At 40.8% G+C, this 24,763-nt stretch overlaps 1 protein-coding gene across 6 annotated transcripts in view; it reads left to right on the forward strand.

The window, feature by feature from the left end:
- Positions 1 to 24,763, forward strand: part of ATXN10 (ataxin 10) — a 140,137-nt gene that overhangs the window by 76,861 nt on the left and 38,513 nt on the right. For 4 of the 6 annotated variants that reach the window (XM_067530942.1, XM_067530941.1, XM_067530945.1 and 1 more), the window contains exon 10: positions 22,488 to 22,551. The exons of 1 other annotated variant lie outside the window; for it this stretch is intronic. In XM_067530942.1, coding sequence (XP_067387043.1) covers positions 22,488 to 22,551 — 64 coding nt within the window. Of the gene's footprint in view, positions 1 to 21,614; positions 22,453 to 22,487; positions 22,552 to 24,763 lie in introns of those variants that run through there. One more of the 6 variants, XM_067530946.1, reaches the window with a different exon arrangement.

Consider the following 24,763-nt stretch of genomic DNA (forward strand, 5'->3'; position numbering starts at 1 on the left):
CTCTGGGAACACTGCTGGTGAGTCATCTAATTGGGAATGGAAATGAGCAAGCACTTGAAGAAGAAAGAACAGTTACTTACCTTCATAACTGTTGTTCTTCGAGTGCTTGCTCATGTCCATGCCAAGTAGGTGTGTGTGTGCTGCATGCACAATCGCTGGAAGGTTTTTTTCCCCTAGTGGTATCTGTCTGGTCAATACAGGCACCCCCTAGAATGGCGACTCCATGGCACTGTATATAGGGCCTTGCTGTCCTGCCACATCTTCAGTTCACTTTTCACTGCGGTTGTTGGAGCCTCTTTCCTTCTCTCATGTTGGTAAACTTTTCCTGTAGCGCAAACAGCCTTCAAACCTGTAAATAATAAATTGGAGCAGAGTTAGTTAGTTTAGTACTAGATAGATAAGTTTCCATTTGGGGGGTTCCTCCCCCATTAAGTTCCGGGAACTTTGGCATGCCTTGGTCCCAAGGATTTAAGCCAGCTGAGCCTGCTGCAAACCTATGCCCAGGGGTGACCCCCACAAATCCTGTCTCAAGTGCCTGGGGGGAACCCATCAAGCAGTCAAGTGCAAGATCTTTTGGAACCTTCATCCTCGGACCAAAAAGGACAGAAGCATTAGCCTAAAGCATCTCCTTATGGAGGCAGCTCTCCACCCTCAAACGGGCCCCTCAGACTCAGCACCCAGTACCTCGGTGCAGAGTGCGTTGGCTTCTCTCAGAGAGGCTACAGCGCCAAAGAAGAGCTTGGCACCAAAGGAATCAGAGCACCGGCATTCCCTGGCTCCGATCCCACTCTTTGGTCCCTCACAAAAGGCAAAAGAAAACAGACTGAGGGCACTTGCCTATGACAAAGGTGATAACCATGTGCGTCCTGTGACAGAGTGCCGGGCATCTTTCCCCCTGGGGCCGGCACCATAGACTTTAGTCCCACAGAGGACTCTGTTGAGTCTGGTGCCGATGGACTCACCCGTAAGGGAGAGCCGTGTGAAGGAGTTACATTCATCTTCCATCCCTGGACACCTTTGAAGCGGCTAGGAACCTGATAGCCAGATGGCACAGCAATCCCTAGCCAGACTGGAGGAGTGGGACCGAAGACCTCAGGCACAGCAGAGAAGCGCGGTGCCATCTAGAGGCAAACCTGCCATGATGCAGGTCACCATCTCCCCGGCACCATCCCACTTGGCACTGCCGTGGCATTCTGGTTCAGAGACGGAGTCGTGTAACTCCAGGCACAACCAGCACTGGTCGCAGGGACGCTGCTACAGGCAGGAGATGGGGCAAGTCCCCTTCATGGGATCCTAGCCGGTGCAGTGGCAGATGCCTTCACAACGGCTCTTTTGGGCTCCGTGGGCATACCGCCAGGCCCAAGAGTTCTCCTCCAGGCATTCCTATTTGGTCGTCTCTGTAAGCCAGGGACTGTCGACCACCCAGGTTCTGTTTATCAACTGGCAGCACTGACAGATGATGACTTCAGTGCCGAGGCAAGCATGGAATATAGCGTGGAGATGGGCATTACAGCTCACCACAGCTGATCTCTGCATTGAGATTGGCAACACAGCACAAGAAGAGTCACGCGTACTGATTGGTCAGGAAGACCTGGGGCTGCCTAGGGCATTGTCGTCATTCTCCAGTGACGAGGCAGTGGCGGGGATTACTACAGGACTGCCACTAGTGGGCAATAAGGCTCACCAGGAGCTGCTAAGATGTGCTAAGATGTCCCAAAAACCTGGGACTCCAAGTGGAGGAAGTGCAGGAAGTCAGAGAACCCCATGGTAAATTTCCTGGTACCAGAGGGCTCTTCTAGGGTAGCTCTGCCCCTGATAAAGACAATCCGAGCCACCACCAAGACACTGGTAAACACCAGTGTCTATCCCTCCCTACAGCTAAGGGGATAGAAAGAAAATACTTGGCATGCTCCACGGGGCACGGGTACCTTTTTTACTCACCCACAGTCGGGGTCGCTGGTGGTGGCAGCGGCAAATGATAAAGAAAGACAAGGCCAACGGGGGCCAGCACCCAAGGCCAAGAACTCAGAGAAGCTGGATTTCTCTGGTAGGAAGATATATTCCACCGGGGGGCTTCAGCTTTGCATTGGTAATCAACAGGCAATACTGAGCCAATACAATTTCAACTCCTGAGACATGATGTTAAAATTCAAGGAGTTGCTCCCAGCTGACTCCAAACAAGAGTTTATCACAATCATTGAGGAGGACAAGACCATGGCAAGGACTTGGTTGCAGACTTCACTAGATGTGGAAGACTCAACCACACGGACCGTATCATCAGCGATTGCCATGAAGAGAAGCTTATGGCTGCAGGTTTCGGGTCTCCCTCTGGAAACCATCCAAGACCTGCCATTTGAAGGCTCAAGGTTGTTTTCAGAGCAAACATACTCCAAACCCCACAACCTCAAAGATTCCAGACTACCCTGAAATCCTTGGGGCTGCACACCCCAAGCAATCAGAGAAAGCATTTTAGACCTCAGCGAGCCCCACGATTCTATCCTACACAACAGGTGAAGGACTACTCCAGAAAGAGGGGCAGGAACAATAGGCGCAGGATGCCCCAACACCCATCTTATCAAGGTCAGGGCTTGGCAAGGCAACCTTCCAGTTCCAAACAACCGTTTTGATGGTGCACCCGGGGGTAACACACCAGACCAACTGCTGGATTCTTCTCCCAGTTCCCTGAACCATCTATCCCAATTCTACGGAGCTTGGGCCCAGGTCACCTCAGACACTTGGATGCTGTGCACGGTAGAAATGGGATATTCTCTCCAATTTTCCTCTTTTCATCCTCCCATACTCTTTCCCTATCCTTCTTCAGGGACCCCTCATGTGAGCAACTCCTCATACAGGAAATCCAAGGGCTCCTATGAGCAGGAGCAGTAGAGGAGGTACCTCTGGAGCTCAGGAGAAGGGATTCTGCTCCTGTTCCTTCCTAATCCCGAAAGCCAAAGGGGGTCTTGGACCAATTCTCAACAAGTTCATGAAGAAACTGAAGTTCTGCATGGTCTCCTTGACTGCCATTATTCCTTCCATGGAAAGTGACATTTCTGGTTGCAATTACATCAGACAGGAGGGTGTCTGAGTTCAAGGCTCCAACATCTGATCCCCCTTATACAGTGTTTCACAAAGATAAAGTCCAATTGCGACCTTGCTCAGCCTTCGTTCCGAAGCTGGTATTCTAATTTCATGTGAATCAAGACAACTTTCTCCCAGTGTTCTTCCCAAAGCCCCACGCCAATAATAGGGAGTGAATCCTCCATTCCCTAGATGTCAGGCTCGGCCTTTTATATAGAGGAGAAAACCCTTTCGCAAATCGAACCAGCTATTCATCTCTCTAGCAGATAGGATGACAGGTTTCCCGGTATCGACCCAGAGGATCTCATCATGGATCTTCTCCTGTATCAGGACCTGTTACAGCCTGGCGAAGGTGCCAGCCCCGGTGCTAACAGCACACTCCACAAAGTCACAGGCCTCCTTGGCAGCATTCCTGGAGCAGTTCCCTACTCAGGAAATCTGCAGGGCTTGAAACATGCTTATCAGTCCATGTGTTCCCCTCTCACTATACCATTATACAGCATGCCAAGGACGATGCAGCATTCAGCAGAGCTGTGCTTCAGTCAGTGATCCTGTGAGCTCTGACTCCTCTTCTTTGGGTTTTCTTGGGAGTCACTTACTTGGAAGTGACATGAGCAAGCATTTGAAGAAGAAAAAACGATTATCTACCTTTCGTAACTCTTGTTTTTTGAGATGTGTTGCTCATGTCCATTTCAAGACCCACCCGCTTTCCCCTCTGTTGTTGCTAGCTGGCAAGAAGGAACCGAAGAGGCAGCGTGTTGGCAGGGCCCTATATGCTGGCCATGGAGGTGCCACTCCAGGGGGGTGCCTGTATCGACCTTTCGGGTATCATTAGGGGAAAACCCTTCCAACGACTGTGCACACGGCACGCGCACACCTACTCGGAATGGACATGAACAACACATTTTGAAGAACAGTAGTTACGGAGGTAAGTAACCATTCTTTCCAGTGAGAGCTGTGGCAGTTTGAATCCAACGATTGTACAAGTATGTGTTACAACACTTAATTAGTAATCTGCTAGTAATGGCTTACTCATAAAATATATCAAGAATGACAAGTGACGTTCTGCAGTGCACAAACTTAAATTTAATGTGAATTCAGAAATGTTGGTTTTCAGTGACAGTGTGTTCGTGTCTCGCTTTCTCTCTCTCTTTTTTTTAAGCACACCTAGCAGAATAGAGCCTTGATTCTGATTTGAGCATTTGGTACTATTGCCATATAATCATCATCATCAAATTTGTAAAATACACCTTTAGGTCTAGATTGTGGTCTGGATTACTTATTGGACAGGGACATAAGTGGAAGAGAAACGAATATTTCCCTGCTTTTCCCCCACTCCCGAGCAGGTTGATGGGACCTAGCTCCACCCTGGTCAGCGTCATCTGCTGCTAGTAAGAGCAAATAGTTGATTACCATGGAGCAAAGAGCAAGCAAGGATGGAACTGTGCTTCTCTGAGGTATGATCCTTTCCCTGTGCTGCTCCTCGAGATAGTGCAGCTAGCCACCATCATCTATGCAGCATAGACTGCAAAAGCATAATCTACCCCATAAGGTATAAAATATTCCCCAGAATAATGGTAATTTAACTAGATAAACATTATGAACAGTTTAATACAATAATGTTAAATGTGCAGAAAATTCCAATATTGGAGATACGGGATAACATGTTCAGCTTTTTAAATATTAATCCAAATAAATTGTCTATTTCAACTGCATACATATTGGGTCTTCAGTTCTATTGGGGCGTAAGCAACCATTTCTGTTAAGTTGGTCCAGAGATTTATTAGGACTGACCAATTGAAGGAGAAGGCTGGGAACCATTAGTGTTCATCATTCTTTGAATATTTTTTAATTTAGTAATTACTAAACAGATGTTGTCTAAATGTTATTAAACCAGAAGAAAATTATTTAAGCGTTCTACTTAGCATTCATTATCATCACTGATCCATTCTGTTCTCCTTTTGCCTGTCTTTGGCTTCAGCTAAGCTCCTGCAGTATATTTCCATTGCAAGATGGAACAGCAGTAGATATACATTAGGTTAAAGAATCTGGGTGAATTTCCTTCACTGGTACAGCCAGAAAATGTTTCTGAATATACAGTGTAGGTATTGGTTCAAATATTTTGAAGGAAACCGTATAAATGAATCATTGGTTTTCATGTTGGCCTGTGCAATGGGTTTGTGTGTTAATGAAATCAGAATCTTTCAGCAGCATTTGATGTAGTTCATGAGCTTGTGTTAATTCTCCACTGAGACCTGACGGGTAGATGGGATCTCTTGACCCCGGCTCTGCTCACTCTGGAGTAGGATCCAGAGGGCTGTGATGTCAAATGCTCATCCTGCTTGAGGGCTCACATGCAACGTCCTTCAGGGTTCCATCCTTGTTACCTGCACACTCTAGGGCACCCCACCTTTACCAAATCCACAGGGCTTAAGGCTGCTGCTGCTTCTCCTTCTTGCATGTGGTGTAAGTTCCATTTGAGCATTCATTCAGCAATTGTATGTAGCAGACCTCAGCCATTCAAGTGCGTCGTCGGTCAGGAGGTTGAGGGAGACCCATCCTCCTTCGAGGCAGTGGATGGGGCATTCCTCCACAAGATGGTCCGCTGTTTGTATTTCTCCACACTCGCAGGTTGCAGTAGCATAAAGCTTCCAGCTGTGCATGCAGGAGTTAAAGCGCTTGACGCCAGTCCTTAGGTGGTTTAAGCAGGTCCACTCCTTTCGTGCAGGCTGCAGCCTATGGGTGAGGTGGAGATGGGAGGCAGTTGTTGCTGTCTGCCAGGGTGTTGTTCCTTCTTCCACTGGCTCATGACCCGCTCACTCTGGCTTTGGCCATTATCTGCCTGAATGAAGGCTTGAGTCGCTCTTGTGAAAGGCCTGCGTCTCTTGAGGCATTGAGCTGAGAGAGGCTGAAGGATCGTTTCATGAAGGAGGTGGAGTAGGTTGTTAGTAACTTTGAATTGCATTTGAATGGTTGCAGCCAGCCATCTCAGGTGGGGGAATGGGCAATTTGTAAGATAGTGTGGGGCATAGACATCTGTTGATAATATGACGGGCAGCATTGAGATGTGTGTCCAGCTTAGGTGAATGTGGACTCCTGCCCCAAGCAGACATGCAGTATTCTGCTGGAGCGTACACAAGTGCCAAAGCAGCAGAGCACAGGGTTGTGAAATCCACACCCCAGTCATAACTGCACAGCCTCCACAGTAGGTTGTCCGGGCTGCCGCTTTCGCTACCACTCCATTGATCGGATGATGGAAAGAAAGGGTTCTGTCCAGCTTTACCCATAAATAAGTTGGGGTGCTCAAGAATGGCAGGGATGATCTGTTGTCAGATGATGAGTTCCCTGGTGTTCAGGTGGAAGGCTGAGCAGGTTGTTTTTTCACTGTTAAGGTGAAGCTGCCACTGATGATAAGTGTGCATTGCTTGGACATGTGTGCATGTCCCTTTCTAAGACCTCCTGTATCAATTCACATATTTCTGTGTGCGCGCACATATGTAATTAGCTATCAGAAGAGGCATAGGGAGAGATTTTACTTTTTAATAAGAACAATTGCTATCTTCTGTATTACGCTCTTGAAGTCACTTGGTTTGTTTCTGAGACTTGTAAGGCCTTTGAACCAAGACAGTGTTTATGATCCTCTTTGTTTTGTTATAGGCATATCAGTTGTTCTTTCTAAGGACCAAGGAAAAAGGAAAAAATTGATTTGATTACTCTGTAGAAATTATACCTCTAACTCCTTTGCTGCTCAAAAATTTTTTTTTGAGGCAGTATGGCAAATTCCCTAGAGGAGGCACTTGTGTACCGCTGCGCAATTAAATATCATCTGATCAGACTGGAGCACTTCTGTAGGCAGTGTATCAAAATGTAACTAACTGTGTGTGGGCTCTTGAGCAGGAAGTAGGGAATTCAGGGTATTTCTATTGTCATTTTCAATTGGAACTATTTGCATTGTCGTACATCTTAAGTTACTAATCTTCCCACAAGCAGTATTTAGCTCATGTTACTCATATACATTGTAAAGGGATTCTATAATGCAAGATAAATTAATCTCTGGGCAAGATTCATAGCCATTTATATGATTTATTTCTCTGCAAATATTGCATTGCCAAATTCACGTGGAGAGGAACTCTAGAATAAGTTCTATCTATATTTTTTTTTCCTTTTTGTATCACTAATGAACTCAGTTAAATGTATGTGGAAAAAATAACCTCATTTGAATGAAAATGAGAACTATCTAAACGCATGAAAAACAGTTGGAAATCTTTTTGTAAAAGTGGAAAATTGTATTAAATTACCTGAAACTGAAAACTTCTGGGAAGAGAATCTTGAGAACAGCTGAAACATAAAGGCCAAAAGTTATTCAAGACTTACATGATGCTTGTTTGTTTTAATGTTCATTTTTGTTATAAAAATAATTGTGGAAACAACTTACTTTTATAGATCTTTTTTTTTTTTTTCCTGAGAAACAAATCACTTCATGTAAATCATTCACATTTCAGTTAGACTATTATGATATTGAATTTTTTAAAAAAATCCAATGTATATAGAATACAATGTTATATCGAAACTGGGCTTGTGCAATTTTTTTATTTTCCAGCTTTATCTTTAATTCATTGGTATGGTGTCTTTTCAAAAACTTGGTGTTCAGATTATTGGCTTTCCCTGAAGTTACATTTTCAGAGTATATGTTTCACTTTACTCAAGAAGTTGTTTTTCAAGATTTATACAAGGGTTTTAGTTTATTCACTATTTCTATTTATCCACATCTAATTAATACATTTCAACTAAAATTGCTGAAATTTCAGGTAGTATTTGGAGTCAGTCAGCTTACCAAAGTCAAATAAAATTTAATTTTCATAAATTAAAATAAATAATTTATTGCTTGGTAATCTAGGTTATTTATAACTTTGGGCCAAAACCTGCTTGTTTTACATGATTAATCCCATTTGTAGTGGAGTGGGATGCAGTGGGACATTTGTCTACAAACTAGAATGGTCTAAAACGTGCACACAGTTATGGGACCTAATGTGCTGCCACTGAAGTCTGTAGTGAAACTTCTGTTGACTTTAGTAGAAGTTGGCTGTGTCCTCTCGCAAGGACGTAATAATATTGTCCCTAATCATGGCTCTCCCTCTGACTTTTTGGAAGGGGAGAGTTATTAGTTGTAGAACTGGTCAAAACTCAGAATTTCCATTCTGTGGGAAATTCCAACATTTCAAATTTTCCATTTGTCCATGAGAACAAAATGTTGAATTTTTAAAACTTCCTACAAAATAAAAAATCTGAAAAATTGTGCCTTAGAGATACTGAAGCTGCCTTATCAAAATGCTTCATTGTGATGTATTATAAATAATATATCAAATATAATAATATAGTAAAAAATGATGGTTGAAATGAATCATTTCAACTTTGTCAAAATGAAGTACTTAGATAATTTTCCTGTTGAAATGTTTAACAAAATTCATACATAAATGCTAAATGTGTAGATTGCAATGAATCATCTGAGAGGAAACATTTCCTTAGAAAGCTTTCAGTCAGCTGTAATTAGCTGCCTAAATTACAGCTGCCCTATTCCCATCATTGCGAGGTTGCAGACTGGGGAAGTGTTGCCAGCTCTCCCAGTTTTATTGCTAGTTTCACAATATTTCATAGGTGGGGGAGAGGAAGGAAGGTCTTAAAGCCTCAGCTCTGGGAGACACATGATTACATGAGACGCTCACTTCTGTTTTTAAAAAGTATCTAGCCCTCTTGGCTTCAAGGTGAAGTGTGAAGAGGCAAACTGTCCCTTTCAGTGTTCAGAGACAGTGGTGGGCAGAAAAGTCTCTGACACACAGAAAGCTTGGGAAATCTGGGCATAGAGCTCCAGATATAGTGTAGGAGGCCTCAGGGCTTGTGCTTAAGATGGTCCTTTGGTCCTTGCCCCCAACAGATTCCTGGGCATATTCAGGTTCTGGGAGTCCCTTCCCTGACGACAATGTCAGAGAAACTGTTCAAGGTTCCCTTCATGGAGTTTTCTCTCTTCTGTCTCCTCTCCTCTGACCCCACCCACTATCATCCTACTCCTGCAGGTTTTTCTGTGTGAGGGGTCCACCTGGCCCTTTGAAAATAAACTTCAAAGAAGACTACTTATTTATACTCTCTTACAGGAATTTGTCTTGCTGTTGCTAAGATCCATAATTCAGTATTTTTTCTTCAGTTTGAAAGGGTTTTTTAGAAACTAGGAAGAGAATTGGTCTTCTGGGTTTTGCAAAATGGATTTAAAATAGTCAAAGAAAATTGTTAAAATGTGTTTAGAAATCTAGTAAGGAAAACATGATATGGAATGGAAATGGAAAATATGTCTATATAAAAATTCAAATGTGGTGAGGCTTTCATATCCACTCTTTGTACCAATAAGAGAGAATCTCCCATCCAGGTACACTCAGCATTGGTCCTATGGAATCAAATACTCTGAATTACTTTTAAATCCCACTTACCCAGTCAAAGACAATGCCTCCGAAACATGTGCAATAAAATATGTAATGATATATCATAAAGAGTTCCTGCGCATGTGTAGCAATCAATTCATCAAGTTGTGATATCTCAGTTGTTGATTTTATTTATTTAATTATTTTTAGTGATTAAACTGTTATGAAACAAGCACACTCCAGAATTCACTTGTAGCAATCTGAAGTTGCTTTTGAATTTTACACCTACAGACCTATATCAAATTAGTGAAATGTTGTAAGAAGTGAAAAGGAATATAGTATAATAAGATTAAATTGAATTTTTAAACACTAAGAATTGATTCCCAGCCTGATGAAACATATACCAAGTTTCAGATAGTTACAGATTTTTATACAGTAATTGTGGCCATTTATTCAGTTATTATGGAAGAACTGAAACAATCTAAAGTATAGATTTGCAAATTCATATATAAAAATATACTGCTCCATTCTTTGTAGATATTTGAATTTAGCTAGTTGACTGCTTCTTTACATTCACAGTAGCATACCTTTGTTTTGGCTAGGTTGCCAAGCATTTAAAAAAACAAACACTCAACAAAACCCTGGTTGTTGTAATTTAAAGTCAATTAAGAAACTAGTATGTAATCTCCTCATGGACAGCTTCATGTATCATCTTGTCCATAAGAGCCTGAGGCATCAGTAGTTTTTACAGCATAAAATGTAGTGCTATAGTATGCATACCTGGTTTATTGTATATCATAGTATATATGGCTTTTACACACAAATCACAACAGCAAGATTCTTGCACATACAAATGTAAAAGTGATTTTAATATCAACAAGGCTGTCGAAAATGTAATCTAATACAGGCAATTGATCTTTTGCAGGGAAAATATTTTATCACTAAAATATATCAATGATTATATGTTCATCTCTTTAGAGAAATGTACAGAAAAATTACTAAACCCTTTAAAAAAGGCTAGATTGTTTGTAAAGGAAAGCAATCATGGCAGTGGGTGCCGTGTGAGGACTGGCCTACTATCTAACTAGAAGCTGTGCTGTGGGAAGAGAGGAGTGAATCTGATCAGCCAATTTAAATGGCCACCCTTTGTCTCCACCCTTCAGCCTTCACCTCAGTGCCGCTCACCTAACGCGAGGTTGACATACTTCTAATGAAACATGCCAGGTATCCTCCTTTTGTCTCCATTATAATAATAATAATAATTATTATTATTATGGTTTTTGTACTGGAATAGTGCAGAGAGACAACAGAGATGGGGCCCTATTGTGTTAGCCACTGTATAGACTTGGGGTGAAAAGACAGTCCCTGCACCAAAGAGTTCAGAGTCTAGGTGCACCTGTGGCAGCAACTATCTTGCTCATGTGCAGATTTCTTGGGGAATTATAGGATCTGTTTGTGAAACAACTGTACGCTGTTATCTTATGTTAATCTCCTTTTGCACTGTACTTTTTAAAATTCTTTTTGTAATTTGCTTTATTTTCATTATTTCGTTGAAATTCACATTTGGTCCTTGCTCACTTGAGGGAAGGGATAGTAAATATTGTGTGGTATCAATTACTGGAACCTTGTTTATGCTAGGGAAGCACGGATATCTCAGATATTTCAAAGGAAGCCCAGCCACTGTATGTGTTCTGTGCAATAGTCATGTGAAATTGAAAGAGGTGTAAAGTATGCATTTGACCTGAATCACTACTTCGTATCACGTAGGGGCTTTGCAGCATGATAGCTGATTGTCTCAACCTTCAATGAGAGCTTGGATAAGAAATATATAGGAGGAACAAGGTTTGCATTCACAGTTCTTTACTATTCATGTATGTTACTGTGTTTGTATAAATGTTACATGTAACAAATCTACTACATTGGGGCAAATTCTGGTTTGTTACACTCGTATAACTGAGAGTAGCATTTAGCCTATTTTCTGTGTGGTGTTGTGCCAATGGCAGGCTGGGATTTTCCTAAACTACAGTGGGAAAGAGAGAGAGTTTATCAGATTAAAATATCACTTCAAAATGATCAGATGAGTTTTAAAAAGCCGCAAACAGTTAAAAATAACTACACCTGAAATACCAGGAAAGGTCTCAAGGATTCTGAGCAGTAAAACATTATTAGAGCATTAAGTGTCAGATTTATTTTTCAGCAAAAAGTAACTCAGGTGTTGGTGTGAGGATTATGGAGGATTTTTTTCACTGGTAACTTTAAAAAAAAAAAAAAAAAAAAAAAGCATTAATTTTTCAATTAATAGACTACAATACTAAATCCCTAATGATCCAGCATGGGCTTGAATCTGTGCTCCTTACTCAGAGAAAAATCCATTCAACCCAATAGGAGTTTGCCTGAGTATTGTGTGTAGCATTGGTTTTATCTCATGCCTGTTAGTGATTAACTTTCCTCTTTTCCAATTAATCAGTAGTAATCACTTAAATGGCTAAAAATAGCCTGCATTCATTTAGCCTGATTTATTTTTTGATTTATACAATGCATCCTTTAACAAGACTCTGCTTAAAACACACTTCTATGAAGCATATAAATTCTGCTGGCTTTGTTTGGATTGTCTGACCTAAACTTGACCTTTTTCTCTAGTACAAATGCAGATGAAGGATTCATAGATTCTAAAACCAGAAGGGATCATTGTGATTAACTAGTCGGATCTCATGTATAACACAGGCCATAAACTTCCCCTGAGTAACTCCTAGAGCATATCTTTCAGAAAAACATACAATTTTGATTTAAAAATTGTCAATAATAGAGAATCCACCATGACCCTTGCTAAATTGTTCCAGTGGTTAATTATGCTAACTCTTAAAAATTATGCCTAAATTCCAGTCTGAATTTGTCTAGCTTCAATTTCTGGCCATTAGATTGTGTTACATGTTTTTCTGTTAGATTATTAAACCCATTATTAAATATTTCTTTCCCACGTAAGTGCTTAAAAACTGCAATCAATTACCTCTTAACCTTCTCTTTGTTAAAATAAATTGATTGAGCTCCTTGAGTCTGTCACTAGAGGGCATGTTTTCTAATCCTTTAGTCATTCTTGTGACTCTTCCTTGAACCCTCTCCAGTTTGTCAACATCCTTCTTCAATTGTGGACACCAAAACTGGACATAGTATTCCAGCAGCGGTCATGCAAGGGCCAAATACAGAGTTAAAAAATAACCTCTTTACTCATACTCAAGATTCCCCTGTTTATGCATCCCTGGATCGGATTAGCTCTTTTGGCTACAGCACCACACTGAAAGCTCATGGTAGTATGGCCTACATTCTTTGTTCCTAGATATATACATTGACATTTAGTCATCTTAAAATGCACATTGTTTGCTTTTGCCCGGTTTACCAAGCGATCCAGATTGTTCTGAATAAGTGATCTGTCCTTTTAATTATTTACAATGTCCCCAATTTTGTGTCATCTGCAGACTTTTACCAATGATGATTTTATATTTTCTTCCAGATCACTGTTAAATAGCATAGGGCGAAGAACCAGTCCCTGTGGAATTCCACTGGAAACAGACCCACTTGATGATGATTCCCCATTTATGGTTACATTTTGGGACCTATCAGTTAACCAGTTACCCATTTAATGTGTGTCATGTTAATTTTATATCCAAGTTTTTAAATCAAAATGTCATGTGGTACCAAGTCAAACACCTTAGAGAAGTGTAAAAATATTACATCAGCACTATTATCTTTATCAGGCAAACTTGTAATCTCATCAAAAAAAGATATCAGGTTAGTTTGACAGGATCTGTTTTCCATAAACCCATGGTAATTTTCATTAATTAGATTACCCTTCTTTAATTTTTTTAAATTAATTGAATTATATATATTAGCTGCTCCATTATCATGCCTGGGATAGATGTCAGATTGACAGGCCTATAATTACCCAGGTCATCCTATTTATCCTTTTTTTTTTTTAAATTGGCACATTAGTTTTCTTCCAGTCTTCTGGAAACTTAATCAATGTTCCAAGACTTATTGAAAACCAGCATCCTACACATCAGGTGCTAGTCCAGCAAGCTCCTCAGTCAGTTGTTTAAAAACTCTTGGATGTAAGTTATATGCAATTTAACTGCTGATTTTAAAATGTCTGACTTTAGTAGCTTATGTTTATCATAATCCAGGGATATTAGTGGGATGAAAAGAGTGTTCACCTTATGATGAAACTGTATCATCTGATTTTTCTCCAAATACAGAACAGAAATATTTATTGAACACTTTTGCCTTTTCTGCATTATTGATAATTCTGCCATTTCTGTCTAGTAATGGACCAATACCACTGTCAAGATTCTTTTGTTCCTAATATATTTAAAAAAAACTTTACTGGCCATAGATCTCTGTTTTGTGTCCCGTGGCTTTCCTTATCGATTTTCTACAATTCCTAACTTCTTATTTATATTCATTACTATCAACTTCCCCTGTCTTCCATTTGTTCTATATTATGAATTTTTTTTTTATAGCTGTCTTCACTTCCCTTCTAAACCAGGTCATTTTTTAATCAATGCAGCCTTCTTCCTCAATGGTGGCTTTTTGGCATCTTGTAAGGAGTTCTTAAATGATTCCCAATTCATTCATGTTTTTCTGTTTTAATTTCTTCCTCCAGGCTTACTTGACTCATAATTGTTTTCAGCTTTGTGAAATTGGCCCTATTAAAGCACTAAGTATACAAATTACTCATTTGAACTTTATTCTGCTTACACATTATAAATGTGATCGAGTCATGATCAGTTGTACCAAAGCTACCATTAATTTTTAATTCTGTGATCAGTTCCTCTTTCTCTCTTAGGACAAGCTCTAATATAGAATTCCGCATATTGGCTGGAACACTTCCTGAGTTAAGAAATTGTCATCTCTTATATTTAGAAATTCCAAGGATGTTTTAGTATTAACAGCATGAGCCGCCAGCATATGTCAGTCAAACTGAAGTCCGCACATGATCAGGCACCTTTTTTTTCCTACACGTAGATAGGTGCATAAGGAAGTGGTCATGCCGTTGCCAATGTCCCTTGGTTGTCTATAGCAGACACGAACCAGTACCCCATCTGCATGTTTTTTCTGTTAGGACATTGATCCATAAGCATTCAAGGTAATTTTCTTTTGAGAAATCAGTGACTCAGAAACAAGTAATGCCATTTTTGACACAGAATGCCACTGCCCTTGCACTTTTGCCCACTTGGGCCTTTCAGTTGTGTGGATCATCTCTTCAAGTTTCAGTAATACCAACTAGATCGAATTTATGCTCATAAATGAGCAATTCCAATTCCTCTTATTTGTTACCCAGGCTCCTAGCATTGGTGTATAGGCAATTCAGTAATTTTTTCTCTTTATGTCCTTTGGTTCCTTGATTAATTTTGTTCACAGCATCTCAATTTTGTGTTGAGTGCTCATATCTTCCCTTTCTTTACTGTTCCCTTTTGCTATTAGTTTAACCCCCTCTTGACTACTTTAGCCAGCCTGTCTCCAAGGAGATTGGTTCCCCTGCTGTAGAGGTCGAGACCTTTCAAACGAAACAGATCCCTCTTTCCAGAGAAGGTGAGCCAATGTTCCGCAAAACCAAAACCCTACGCCGTTTAACTCGCCAGAAATTCACTTCCAGAACCTTCTGCCTTCTGTCTTCCTTTGCTTGTGGCACAGGAAGGATTTCAGAGAAGATAGCTTGGATGTTCTTCTTCAGCAGGCTTCTGAGTTCTTGGAGGTCATTTACTATCTGTGAGATATCTCACGACAGTGTCATTAGTGATATGAACCATCGCCAAAGGATCCTTGCCTGTTGACATTCTCTCTGTCACTGGGCTCATTCAGTGAATCGCTTTGAGCCCCAGAATGTTATACAATTCTACCTAGCATTGTTGGGCCCTATGGCCATGTGTACTTATATGACCCCATTCATGAGACTTTAGCTCAGATGTGTACAATCCTTATTGCGAATGGTCTACACTCCGGGCAAATATAGTCTTGACCTGCTAGTCATGGTTCCCCCAAAGAATCTTAGTCTTTCTTCGTTGGTGGGAGGACAGAATGAAAGTATATGTGGGAGTGCTGTTCAACTCCCCTCTTTCTACAAAGACTGTAACCACAGACATGTCCCTCTTAGATTGGGCAGCTTACATGGAGAGACAGGTTGCTCAAGGAGTCCCTCCTTTGAGGAGTCTATGCTTCATATCAGTGTGTTTTAGCTAAAAGCAATTAGATTAGCCTAGAAACAATTCCTCCTTTCAGATCCACAGCCAGTCTTTCCAGGTCTTATCAGTCAACATGGTGGTTGTCTATTACATCAACAAACAGGGAGGTGCACACTCCTCACATCTGTCAGTGGAGGCATCACCTTTTGGAACAGCACCCTGACTGTTGTTCACCGGCCTGGGATCCACAACGCCATGGTGGATTTTTAAAGCAGATATTTCTCTACAGAACACAAGTGGGAGCTGCAAGACCCAACTCTTTGGGAGGTGTTTTGGAGGCTCTTCCTTCCATGGATCTCTGTATCCTTGTGATACAGGGCAAGGAATTATGCTTCAGAAGAGGTTGCAACCCAGGCTGTCTGGGTGACTCGTTTTTCATACAGTGGACAGGAGCCCTGTGATACACATTTCTCACAATTCTCTTACCTTGAGTGTTGAGGAAAATCAGACAAGACAAGGCACAAGTCAACTTCATAGCGCCGAGTTGGGCCTGACAGTTCTGGCACTCTGCTTCTGCAACTGCCAACCCAACCTCCTCTCTGTCTTCCCCCGATATGCCAACTGCTAACTCAGGACAAAGAATGGACTGGCCATCCTGAGCAGCAGTAGAAAGGACTTTACCAGGAAATGTTACAAATCAAAATGGAAGCGATTTATGTTTTGGTGTAATGAACAGGGAATTCCCCCTTTACAGAGTAAGGGCTGGTCTACACTGAAAACTTACATCGGCATAGCTACATCCCTGAGGGGTGTGAAAAATCTACACCCCTGAGATACATAGTTATGCCAACATTACCCTTGGTGTAGACAGTGCTAGATTTATGGAAGAATTCTTCATCGACCTAGCTACCATCTCTTGGGGAGGTGGATTAACTGAAGTGACAGGAGAACCCATCCCGTTGCTCTGGTATCTGTACTGTAGCAGTGTGTGTGTAGACATACCTCAAGAGTCCAGATATATTGGACTACCTTGTGTCCTTAAAACCCTTGTGGCTGTCTCTTAGCTCTCTCAGGGTGCACCTTGTGACCATCAGCACATTTCATCGAACAGTAAACACTTACTCTGTGTTCTCCCATGTAGTCACTGCCTGCTTCGTCAGTGATATGCTACAAGTTCTCCTTCCAGTGACAAAATCAGCACCAGCCAGGGACTTGAGCTTTGTTTTATTAACCCTCACTTAGTGACTGGTGGGGCCCCTGGTATCTGCTTTTTATTACATCTTTCTATGAAAGTTGCATTCCTGGTCACTGTCATGGTGCCAGAAGCATTGGGGAGCCAAGGCACTCATGCCTGACCTAGATTTTCACAAGGACATGAAAATACATCCCAAGTTTGTCCCTAAGGTGGTGCCAGCTTTCACATCAACCAGAGTATCTATCTACCTGTGGTTTTACCTTAAGCCCCATTCCAGCAGGGAGATGCGGAGGGTTCTTGCCTTTTACCTGCAGAGAACAAAGTTGTTTTGAATGTCAGCTAGACTTTGTTTCAGTCACGGAATGTGTGAAATGAGAAGCCCAGAGGCTAAATTGAAATGGATTTCAGGGTGCATCCTTCTGTGCTACAAGATGAATGAGGCAGTGTGAGAACTCACTCGACTAGAACTCAAGCAACATTGGTAGCTTAGAGATGTTCCTGTTACTGACATTTGCAGAGCAGCAACTTGGAGTTCCATATACACCTTCAGTAAACACTATGCACTATTTCAAGCAGCTGCTTCTGATGCCTCTCTAGGCAGGGCAGTTCTGCAATCTATCATGCTGTAGGACTCCAGGCATTCTCCTCCTTAAAGGGGCACTGCTTGTGAATCGCCTCACTACACATAAGGACAATCACTTGAAGTAGGAGGGATTATCACCTTGTAGTCACCAAAGTGTATAGGGCACTATCTGTCCTCCCTCCTCACTGCCCTGTTTCCCCTCTGAGACTGGCTGAAGAGAAGAAATGAAGAAGTCAGCAGTCCAGCAGCCCCCTGTATTTCCTTGGTGCACAGTAGGAGGATAATGGTGGCATGCATGCATGGACACTGCTAAAGAAATCCTATGTTCCTGGGTGCACATAGTGCATGGGTAACCTGAAAGTAAACATGGAGATAGTACATCTTGAAGAACTCAAGTTACCACAAAGTGAGTAGGCTCTTCTTTGTTATTTAGAACAGATCTTTCAATTGTCTTTGATTATTTCTTGAGACAATTGCTTCACTTGCAGTCAGATATAAAATTTTCTGAATACTTTAGCAAAAGTCATCTTTCTTTTTTAACGTTTAGTTTCAGGATGTGTTTGATTGTCTTTCCATATATGAGAGAGAATTTGAACTCCCTGGGATATTCTGTTTACCAAGAAAAGCTTTTATTCAGGAAATGTTCTTAACTACAGTATTTTTAATTGTAAAATTACTATTGTCTGTCAAGATACTATTCAGGGGAAAAAAAAAAGATTGCTTGATTAGTTTGTGGCCTTGAATTTGTTTATTAACCATTGAAAGAATCTACAGGTAAACCAAAATGTAAGCTTATTCATTTTATAGCAAGATTTCATACGGTAAGTTAATTTGTAATAACGTAATGCATTGTGCAAAAATAAAGACAATTCAGTTTACTTTTGCAGAGGATTTTCCCTACAGAAGTACAATCACAAAAGGGTGGCAGAGAATATATATTTTGCACGTGTGAATACCAGAAACATGTTACTTACAATTTAAAATATAGCATCTGTATACATATGGGACAGTAATAATTGTTCTATACCAATGTCTTGGGGGGGGAATCAGTAAAGCTAGGAGGTTTAAAACACAATAGGTTTTGTTTGTTTAGTTAGCAAATGGATTTGGAGTTAAGATCAGAAGAACTGGAGTCAGCTAGAAGGAAAATAATGGCAGCTGTTTTGGGATAGTGGGAAAAGAATTGACAGCTGGCTATAGATAGAGCCTGGGAAGAGGAATAGGAAGAAGTTTGATATTTGATCAGTCATGGAACTAGTTGTAGTCGTCAGCGTTTAGGCCCTAATTCAGCAAAGCACATTTAAGCATGTGCTTTACTTTTCAGTATGTGAATAGTCCTATTGAAGACAATGGGATTACTCCCGTATTTAACTTTAAGTGCATGTTTAAGTGCTTCGCTGAATTGGGGCAAAACAAGTGTGGGGTGAATGGTTTGTCCATGGAAGATTTTAGACTGGAAAGGACATATTGTGCTGGCTTATAAAATATAAAGGAAACCAGTAAAGATTTCGGAGGATCAGAAGGTAGGCATGATTATTCTATTTTTGGTGAATGAGGTGACAGGCCACTTCCTGAATTTTGGATTAATTTTAGAGAACTGGGACTTAAAGATACCATAAAGGAAGAAATTACAGTAATAAAGCATGAATACATGAGTATCGAAAGCTGTTATCTACCTGACTTCAGTCTGGGTTGGCCTAATTGAAATATGAACCACACATTGAACTTTTTTCCCCGCAAGGACTTGAGATCAGATCCGTTAGACCTACTGTAAGAATAATTATAGTGATATCAAAGTAACAGAAGAATTACTCAAACCACAATTCTATTATTTTCTGTTTCTTGGTCAATGTTACAGTTCTCATGTGGAGACTAAAGCTGGCACTGCTGAATAAGAAGTATTGTTTCCTGCAATAACAGAGGGTGAATTCTGTGGCTTGCTGCAGACTTCTAGTGGCTTCTCAGGCTGGTGTGATTTGAAACACTAGCAGCAAAGACTTTTAAACTACCTTCAAGCTTTAGCTGTCCATTGTGTCCTGAAGTCTGCCATTTTATATCTGGAGTTTCTCCGGAGTTCTAATGCGTGACAGGCCATTTCAGAATCTCTTTCCTGAAAAAATCATCCCTTTTTTATCATGTCCTAAGGCAATGTAACACATTATTCTTATCAAAAATAGTTTTTAGCAATTGGTAAATTAGTGTATAATTATTGCTTTTCAGTATTGTACATATGGGGAAATTGTTTTCATTAGTGACTTCTACAAATTGAAATAGCTTGTGAAAGTCTAGTGTGACAGGGCCAGACCTGATGGCTACAGGAGAGTAGTGGAGGGGATCTATATTAGCCCCAGAATTAACAAATCCCTGTTCCCTGGGTGATCCAGCTGGGGCTACTCCGGGGCAATTAGGCCAGCTGAGGCCAATCAAGGAGCTTGCCCCAGCAGTTAAAAGCTTCCCTGTCAGGCAGACGGGGGCAGCTGGAAGGGAGTTAGGAGGAGAAGCGGAGCGGAGGAGAGCTGCTACAGGACTTGGAGCAACCACTGCCACGTACTACAACCTGAAACAAGAGGGGTACCTGTCCGGCTACAGCCAGGGACCCAAGGCACAGGCCTGAGAGAGAACCCCTCCCCACCCAGTTCCAGGAAGCAGACTGCGAGCAGTGGGCCAAGGACAGGTGACCCAGGGAAGGGAGTAAGTCATGGACTGGGCAGTTTGGAGATTACTCCACACAGGGTCCCTGGGTCGGGGCCCGGGGCAGAGGGCGGGACCAGGTCCCCCCCTGCTCCCACCCAGGCACATCGGAGTCGTAGTCGAAGAGGGCACAGTACCCACGAAAGGGCTGAACAAGCCGCCCTTGCCACACTAGCTAAAAGATAGGGGGAAATGATTGACAGTATCTTTTTTTTAAGACCCTTTGTGAATGGGAGGCATTTTCCATAAATGTGATAAATTTGGACTCTTAAATTTGTTCAACATGGTGATATTGTCCTGAGAAACATAACTAAGGACAGTATTATTCACATTGTAGGATGGTAATATGGTACAATGTTTTAAAAGATAATTGTTTAGTTACACTGTTTTTAAAGTGTTGCTTCAATTTAATTAGTTACCTGATTACACTTATGTAATCCTCAAATCTATGTTCATTTTCTTAATTAACAGTAACTGGCATTTACTATCAATTGTGAAATTCTTTACTTTGCTAGAAAGCAGTTCAAGAAATTGTGATACAATATTATCATTTCAAGTACTTATTGATGTGAACGTTACAGGTGATTAACACACCCAGCACACATTTGATTCTGTGTAAGGGTGAAATTCTGACCCCATTAATGTCAATGACAAAATTCCCATTGACTTCAGTGAGACCAAAATTTCAGCCTAAATGTAGACTGCAATTTTATTTAACTGCTTAAACCAGCATAGCTGTTACTGTAAAATATAACAGCCCTTCAGAAAATTACCTGGCGTTATCCTAATCAAGTGCACTACCTGATTGTTGGCCAATAGGCACTGCTATATAAATAGAGGCTGCTTTTAGTGCCTTCTGCATCTAATCCAGGTCAATGGGAATACTTGCATGCAAAAAGTTGCTGATATATTTGCAGAACTGTCATGTAGATTTGTCCCTTCTCAAACAGGAGGGGTCAGCCCTTTACCTGCACTCTTCCGAGGACACTACACACTACCTTGATGGTAAGGTTGTAGGTTCACACATTGTCCACTTTGCCCCCTTCTCTGAAGACATCCATACAAAATGTATGAAGCCTTCTACCCATTGTTCAGAAGCACCTCTGTGCCTAAGAACTGCTCTTTAAGGGAAGAAAATTAAGGATAACCACTAGCTTATGAATCATGCTAGTGTGGTTTTATGAGAACTGTCCTGCCCAGGAGTGAGGTGGGAGAGATGGGATCTCATGATCTGTGAGTTTAGGGATAGGGACCACTGCCCATTTCATAGGCAAATTGTACCAAATTGGCACAAGATTAAGAGATACTCTTTGAGATTTTTTTTTCAGCCCCTATGGATACTTTTGAGGAAGGGCCACTGTAATTTAAAACCTAACTTGTAGTCAACTCAACCATATAATGAGCACTAGTAAACAAAGGTTGCCTTGAAGAATGTTTTAAGTGGAAGCATTACCAAAGTTACCTTTTGTTTGCTCACACAGTAGGTTTCTTTTCTGCCTCACTTCATCATTACCTACTCTGCTGTAACTTCATGGTGTACCTACTGAAGCAAGTGAACTGGGCAGAGCCTTCCTAAAAGCAAAAGATGGAACCCAGTTGATTTAATTATCTGTACATTTTCATTTTATGTTGTTCCAACTAATAAAAATGGGTGTTCATCATTTGTGTAGTTAGCAATTCTTATTTATTGCATGAATATTGACAGGCTGATACTTGTGCTGTGGTTCAGTGCTTATGTTCCCATTTCCTGTGAAGGAATCTCATCAGTACCACAGTAATTTTTGAGAGATTGTGTGAGCCAGGAACCGTCAGAGCTAACACAATAAGGTGCTGCAACTTTATGTAAAGAAAGACAGTTTTGTAGTTGGGGCTGTAACAGGGTGTTTCCTGTGCATAATGGGCAGAGAAAGAGACTTGTGACATTCACCAGCCAGTTACATATACACACACACACTTATACCACTTTACAAACTTCTGTTAATATTTTTTTATTCATTTTGTAAATGTACTTCATGGATTTTTTAATATATTCAGAAGCATAGCTTTTCAATTTAGTGTGCGAGGCAAAAGCCATACATCTCCAGAGGATATACTTCATTCAAACAAATATTGGCAGTAGGAGGCATGTAAAATTAATATACATGTGTATGAATATTTTATTATATTTATAGCTACATAGAACTGCTTTTTCTTTACAATTTGGCTTAACATGTTTCACATACTTTCAGTTAAACTAATGTGCAGGTGCCCTTGGTCTGTTGTATCTTTGCAAACTGTATTTGTTATTTCTTTCATTCTTTGCCACCAACAATGTTGCAAATTATATTAAATTCAGAACATTTGTTTTAATTCAGGTTTATCTATTAGATGGAATTCCACTGATCCTGGACAACTGCAGCATTGATGACAACAACCCTTGTATCCTTTTAAATGAAGTTCTAACATACTAAATAATGTATATTCTCCTATAACAATGGGGAGGTGGGGGTATGTGTATGAGTTTGCATACCTCCCGTAGTCTTCGGAGTTGAGCCTTATGTCACTGAACAGGTGGTTTCCCCTGGATTTACACTGATGTCTGATTTAACTATTGGCTATGGTCATCTTGACTATAACCATTTCTTAGACTGTAACCCCTACTAATCTTAGAGCCTGGGTCAATTGACTCAGGGTTTCAGGATTCAGGCTTGTGGGCTAAAAAAGGCAATGTAGACATTTGGGATCAAGCCCAGACTCTGAGGCCCACCCCCTTGTGGGGATCCAGACTCCGGCCTACAGCCTGAACCCAAATGTCTACAGTGTTGTTTTTAGCCCCCCCTTTCCAAACCCGAGTCAGCTGACTTTGGGACCATGAGTCTTTTATTGCAGTGTAGACATACTCTAAGTCATACTCCAGGAAAGCATCCCTGTTCAGGAAAGCACTTAAAGACATACTTAAATTTATGCATATTTTAAGTCCCATAAAAGTTGGTGAGACTTAACATACTTAAAGTTAAGCATGTCCTTAAGTGCTTTCCTGAATTGGAGTGAACTTAAGCACATGCTTAACTGTTTCCTGAATCAGGACATATGTCTTGTTTTCTAACATTCTCAGTACCATGGTTCATTGTTAGAACTCTGGATTGGGATTCACAATGGAATCTGAACTAAGACCATACTTGGTCATTGTAACTGACGGTAGAGCTTTTGCTGCAACTGACATCTGTCCAGTGAACTGAAATAAGTAGATAGAATAGTAAGCAGTCCATCAATTTCATACACTTATTAAATCTGACTAGTGGAAAAATAGTTCTCAACTCAGAGACATATCTGGCAATTTATATGATGGAAAAAATAGTTAAGTCAATTAGTGATGCAGGTTATTATACTGGTGGTGAGATTTTCATATAAGCAGTGCAGATGATGCATTATATTTTAGGGGCTTTTTCTGTGATTTAAGAACAGCAGCATTCCTAAAGAGCAGCAACTACAGAACTCAGGAGGATTGTAGCTTGAAGGAAACTACTTTAAAAATGTCCAAGCAATTTTTATCATGGCAATTTTCTTGCCAGAGCAACATCTAGGAATCCTCTAATTGTCGCAGTCAGTTCTGAGGCGGTAAGTCATCTGCAGACAGCACATTAGAATCTAACAACATTTGATCCATTGACTACAGCCAACATGATTACTGACTTGATATGCAGATCCTGAACAATCTATTAGAATTCTTTGAGAGGGTCAACAAACATGTGAATAAGGGTGATCCAATGGATATAGTGTACTTGGATTTTCAGAAACCTTTGTTAAGATCTCTTTATCAAGGGCTCTAAAGCAAAATAAGCAGTCATGGGATAAGAAAGTCTTCTCATGGATCAATAACTGGTTAAAAGATAGGAAACAAAAGATAAGAATAAATATAAGAATAAACAGCGGGGTCCCCCAAGGATCTGTACTGGCACCAGTGCTGTTCAACATATTCATAAGTGATCTGGGAAAAGGGCTAAACAGTGATCTTGCAAATTTTGCATATGTTGCAGAATTACTCCAGATTGTTAAGTCCAAAACACAATGAAGTGTTACAAAGGGATCTCACAAAACTGGGTGACTGGGCAACAAAACAGCAGATGAAATTCAGTGTGGATGAATGCAAAATAATGCACATTGGAAGATATAATACCAGCTATATATACAAAATAATGGGGTCTAAATTAGCTGTTACCACGCAAGAAAGAGATCTGAGTCATTGTGAATAGTTTTCTGAAGACATCCACTCAATGTGCAGCAGCAGTCAAAAAAGCTAAAAGCATGTTTGGAACCATTAGGAAAGGGATAGATAATAAGACAGTAAATATCATAATGTCACTATATAATTCCATGGTATGCCCACAGCTTGAATACTACATGCAGTTCTGGTCACCTGATCTCAAAAAAGATACATTAGAACTGGAAAAAGTACAGAGAAGGGCAAACAAATGGCTTCCATATGAGGAGAGAGTAAAAAGACTGGGACTGTTCAGCTTAGAAAAGAGATGACTAAGGGGGGATATGACAGAGGTCTATAAAATCATGAATGGTGTAGAGAAAGTAAATAAGGAAGTGTTTATTTACCCCTTCACATAACAGAAGAATCAGGGGTCCTCTGATGAAATTA

Source organism: Emydura macquarii, unplaced genomic scaffold (genome assembly GCF_026122565.2).
Source record: "Emydura macquarii macquarii isolate MOO-44397 ecotype Brisbane River unplaced genomic scaffold, CSIRO-AGI_Emac_v2 contig_3122, whole genome shotgun sequence".
Taxonomy (NCBI): domain Eukaryota; kingdom Metazoa; phylum Chordata; order Testudines; family Chelidae; genus Emydura; species Emydura macquarii.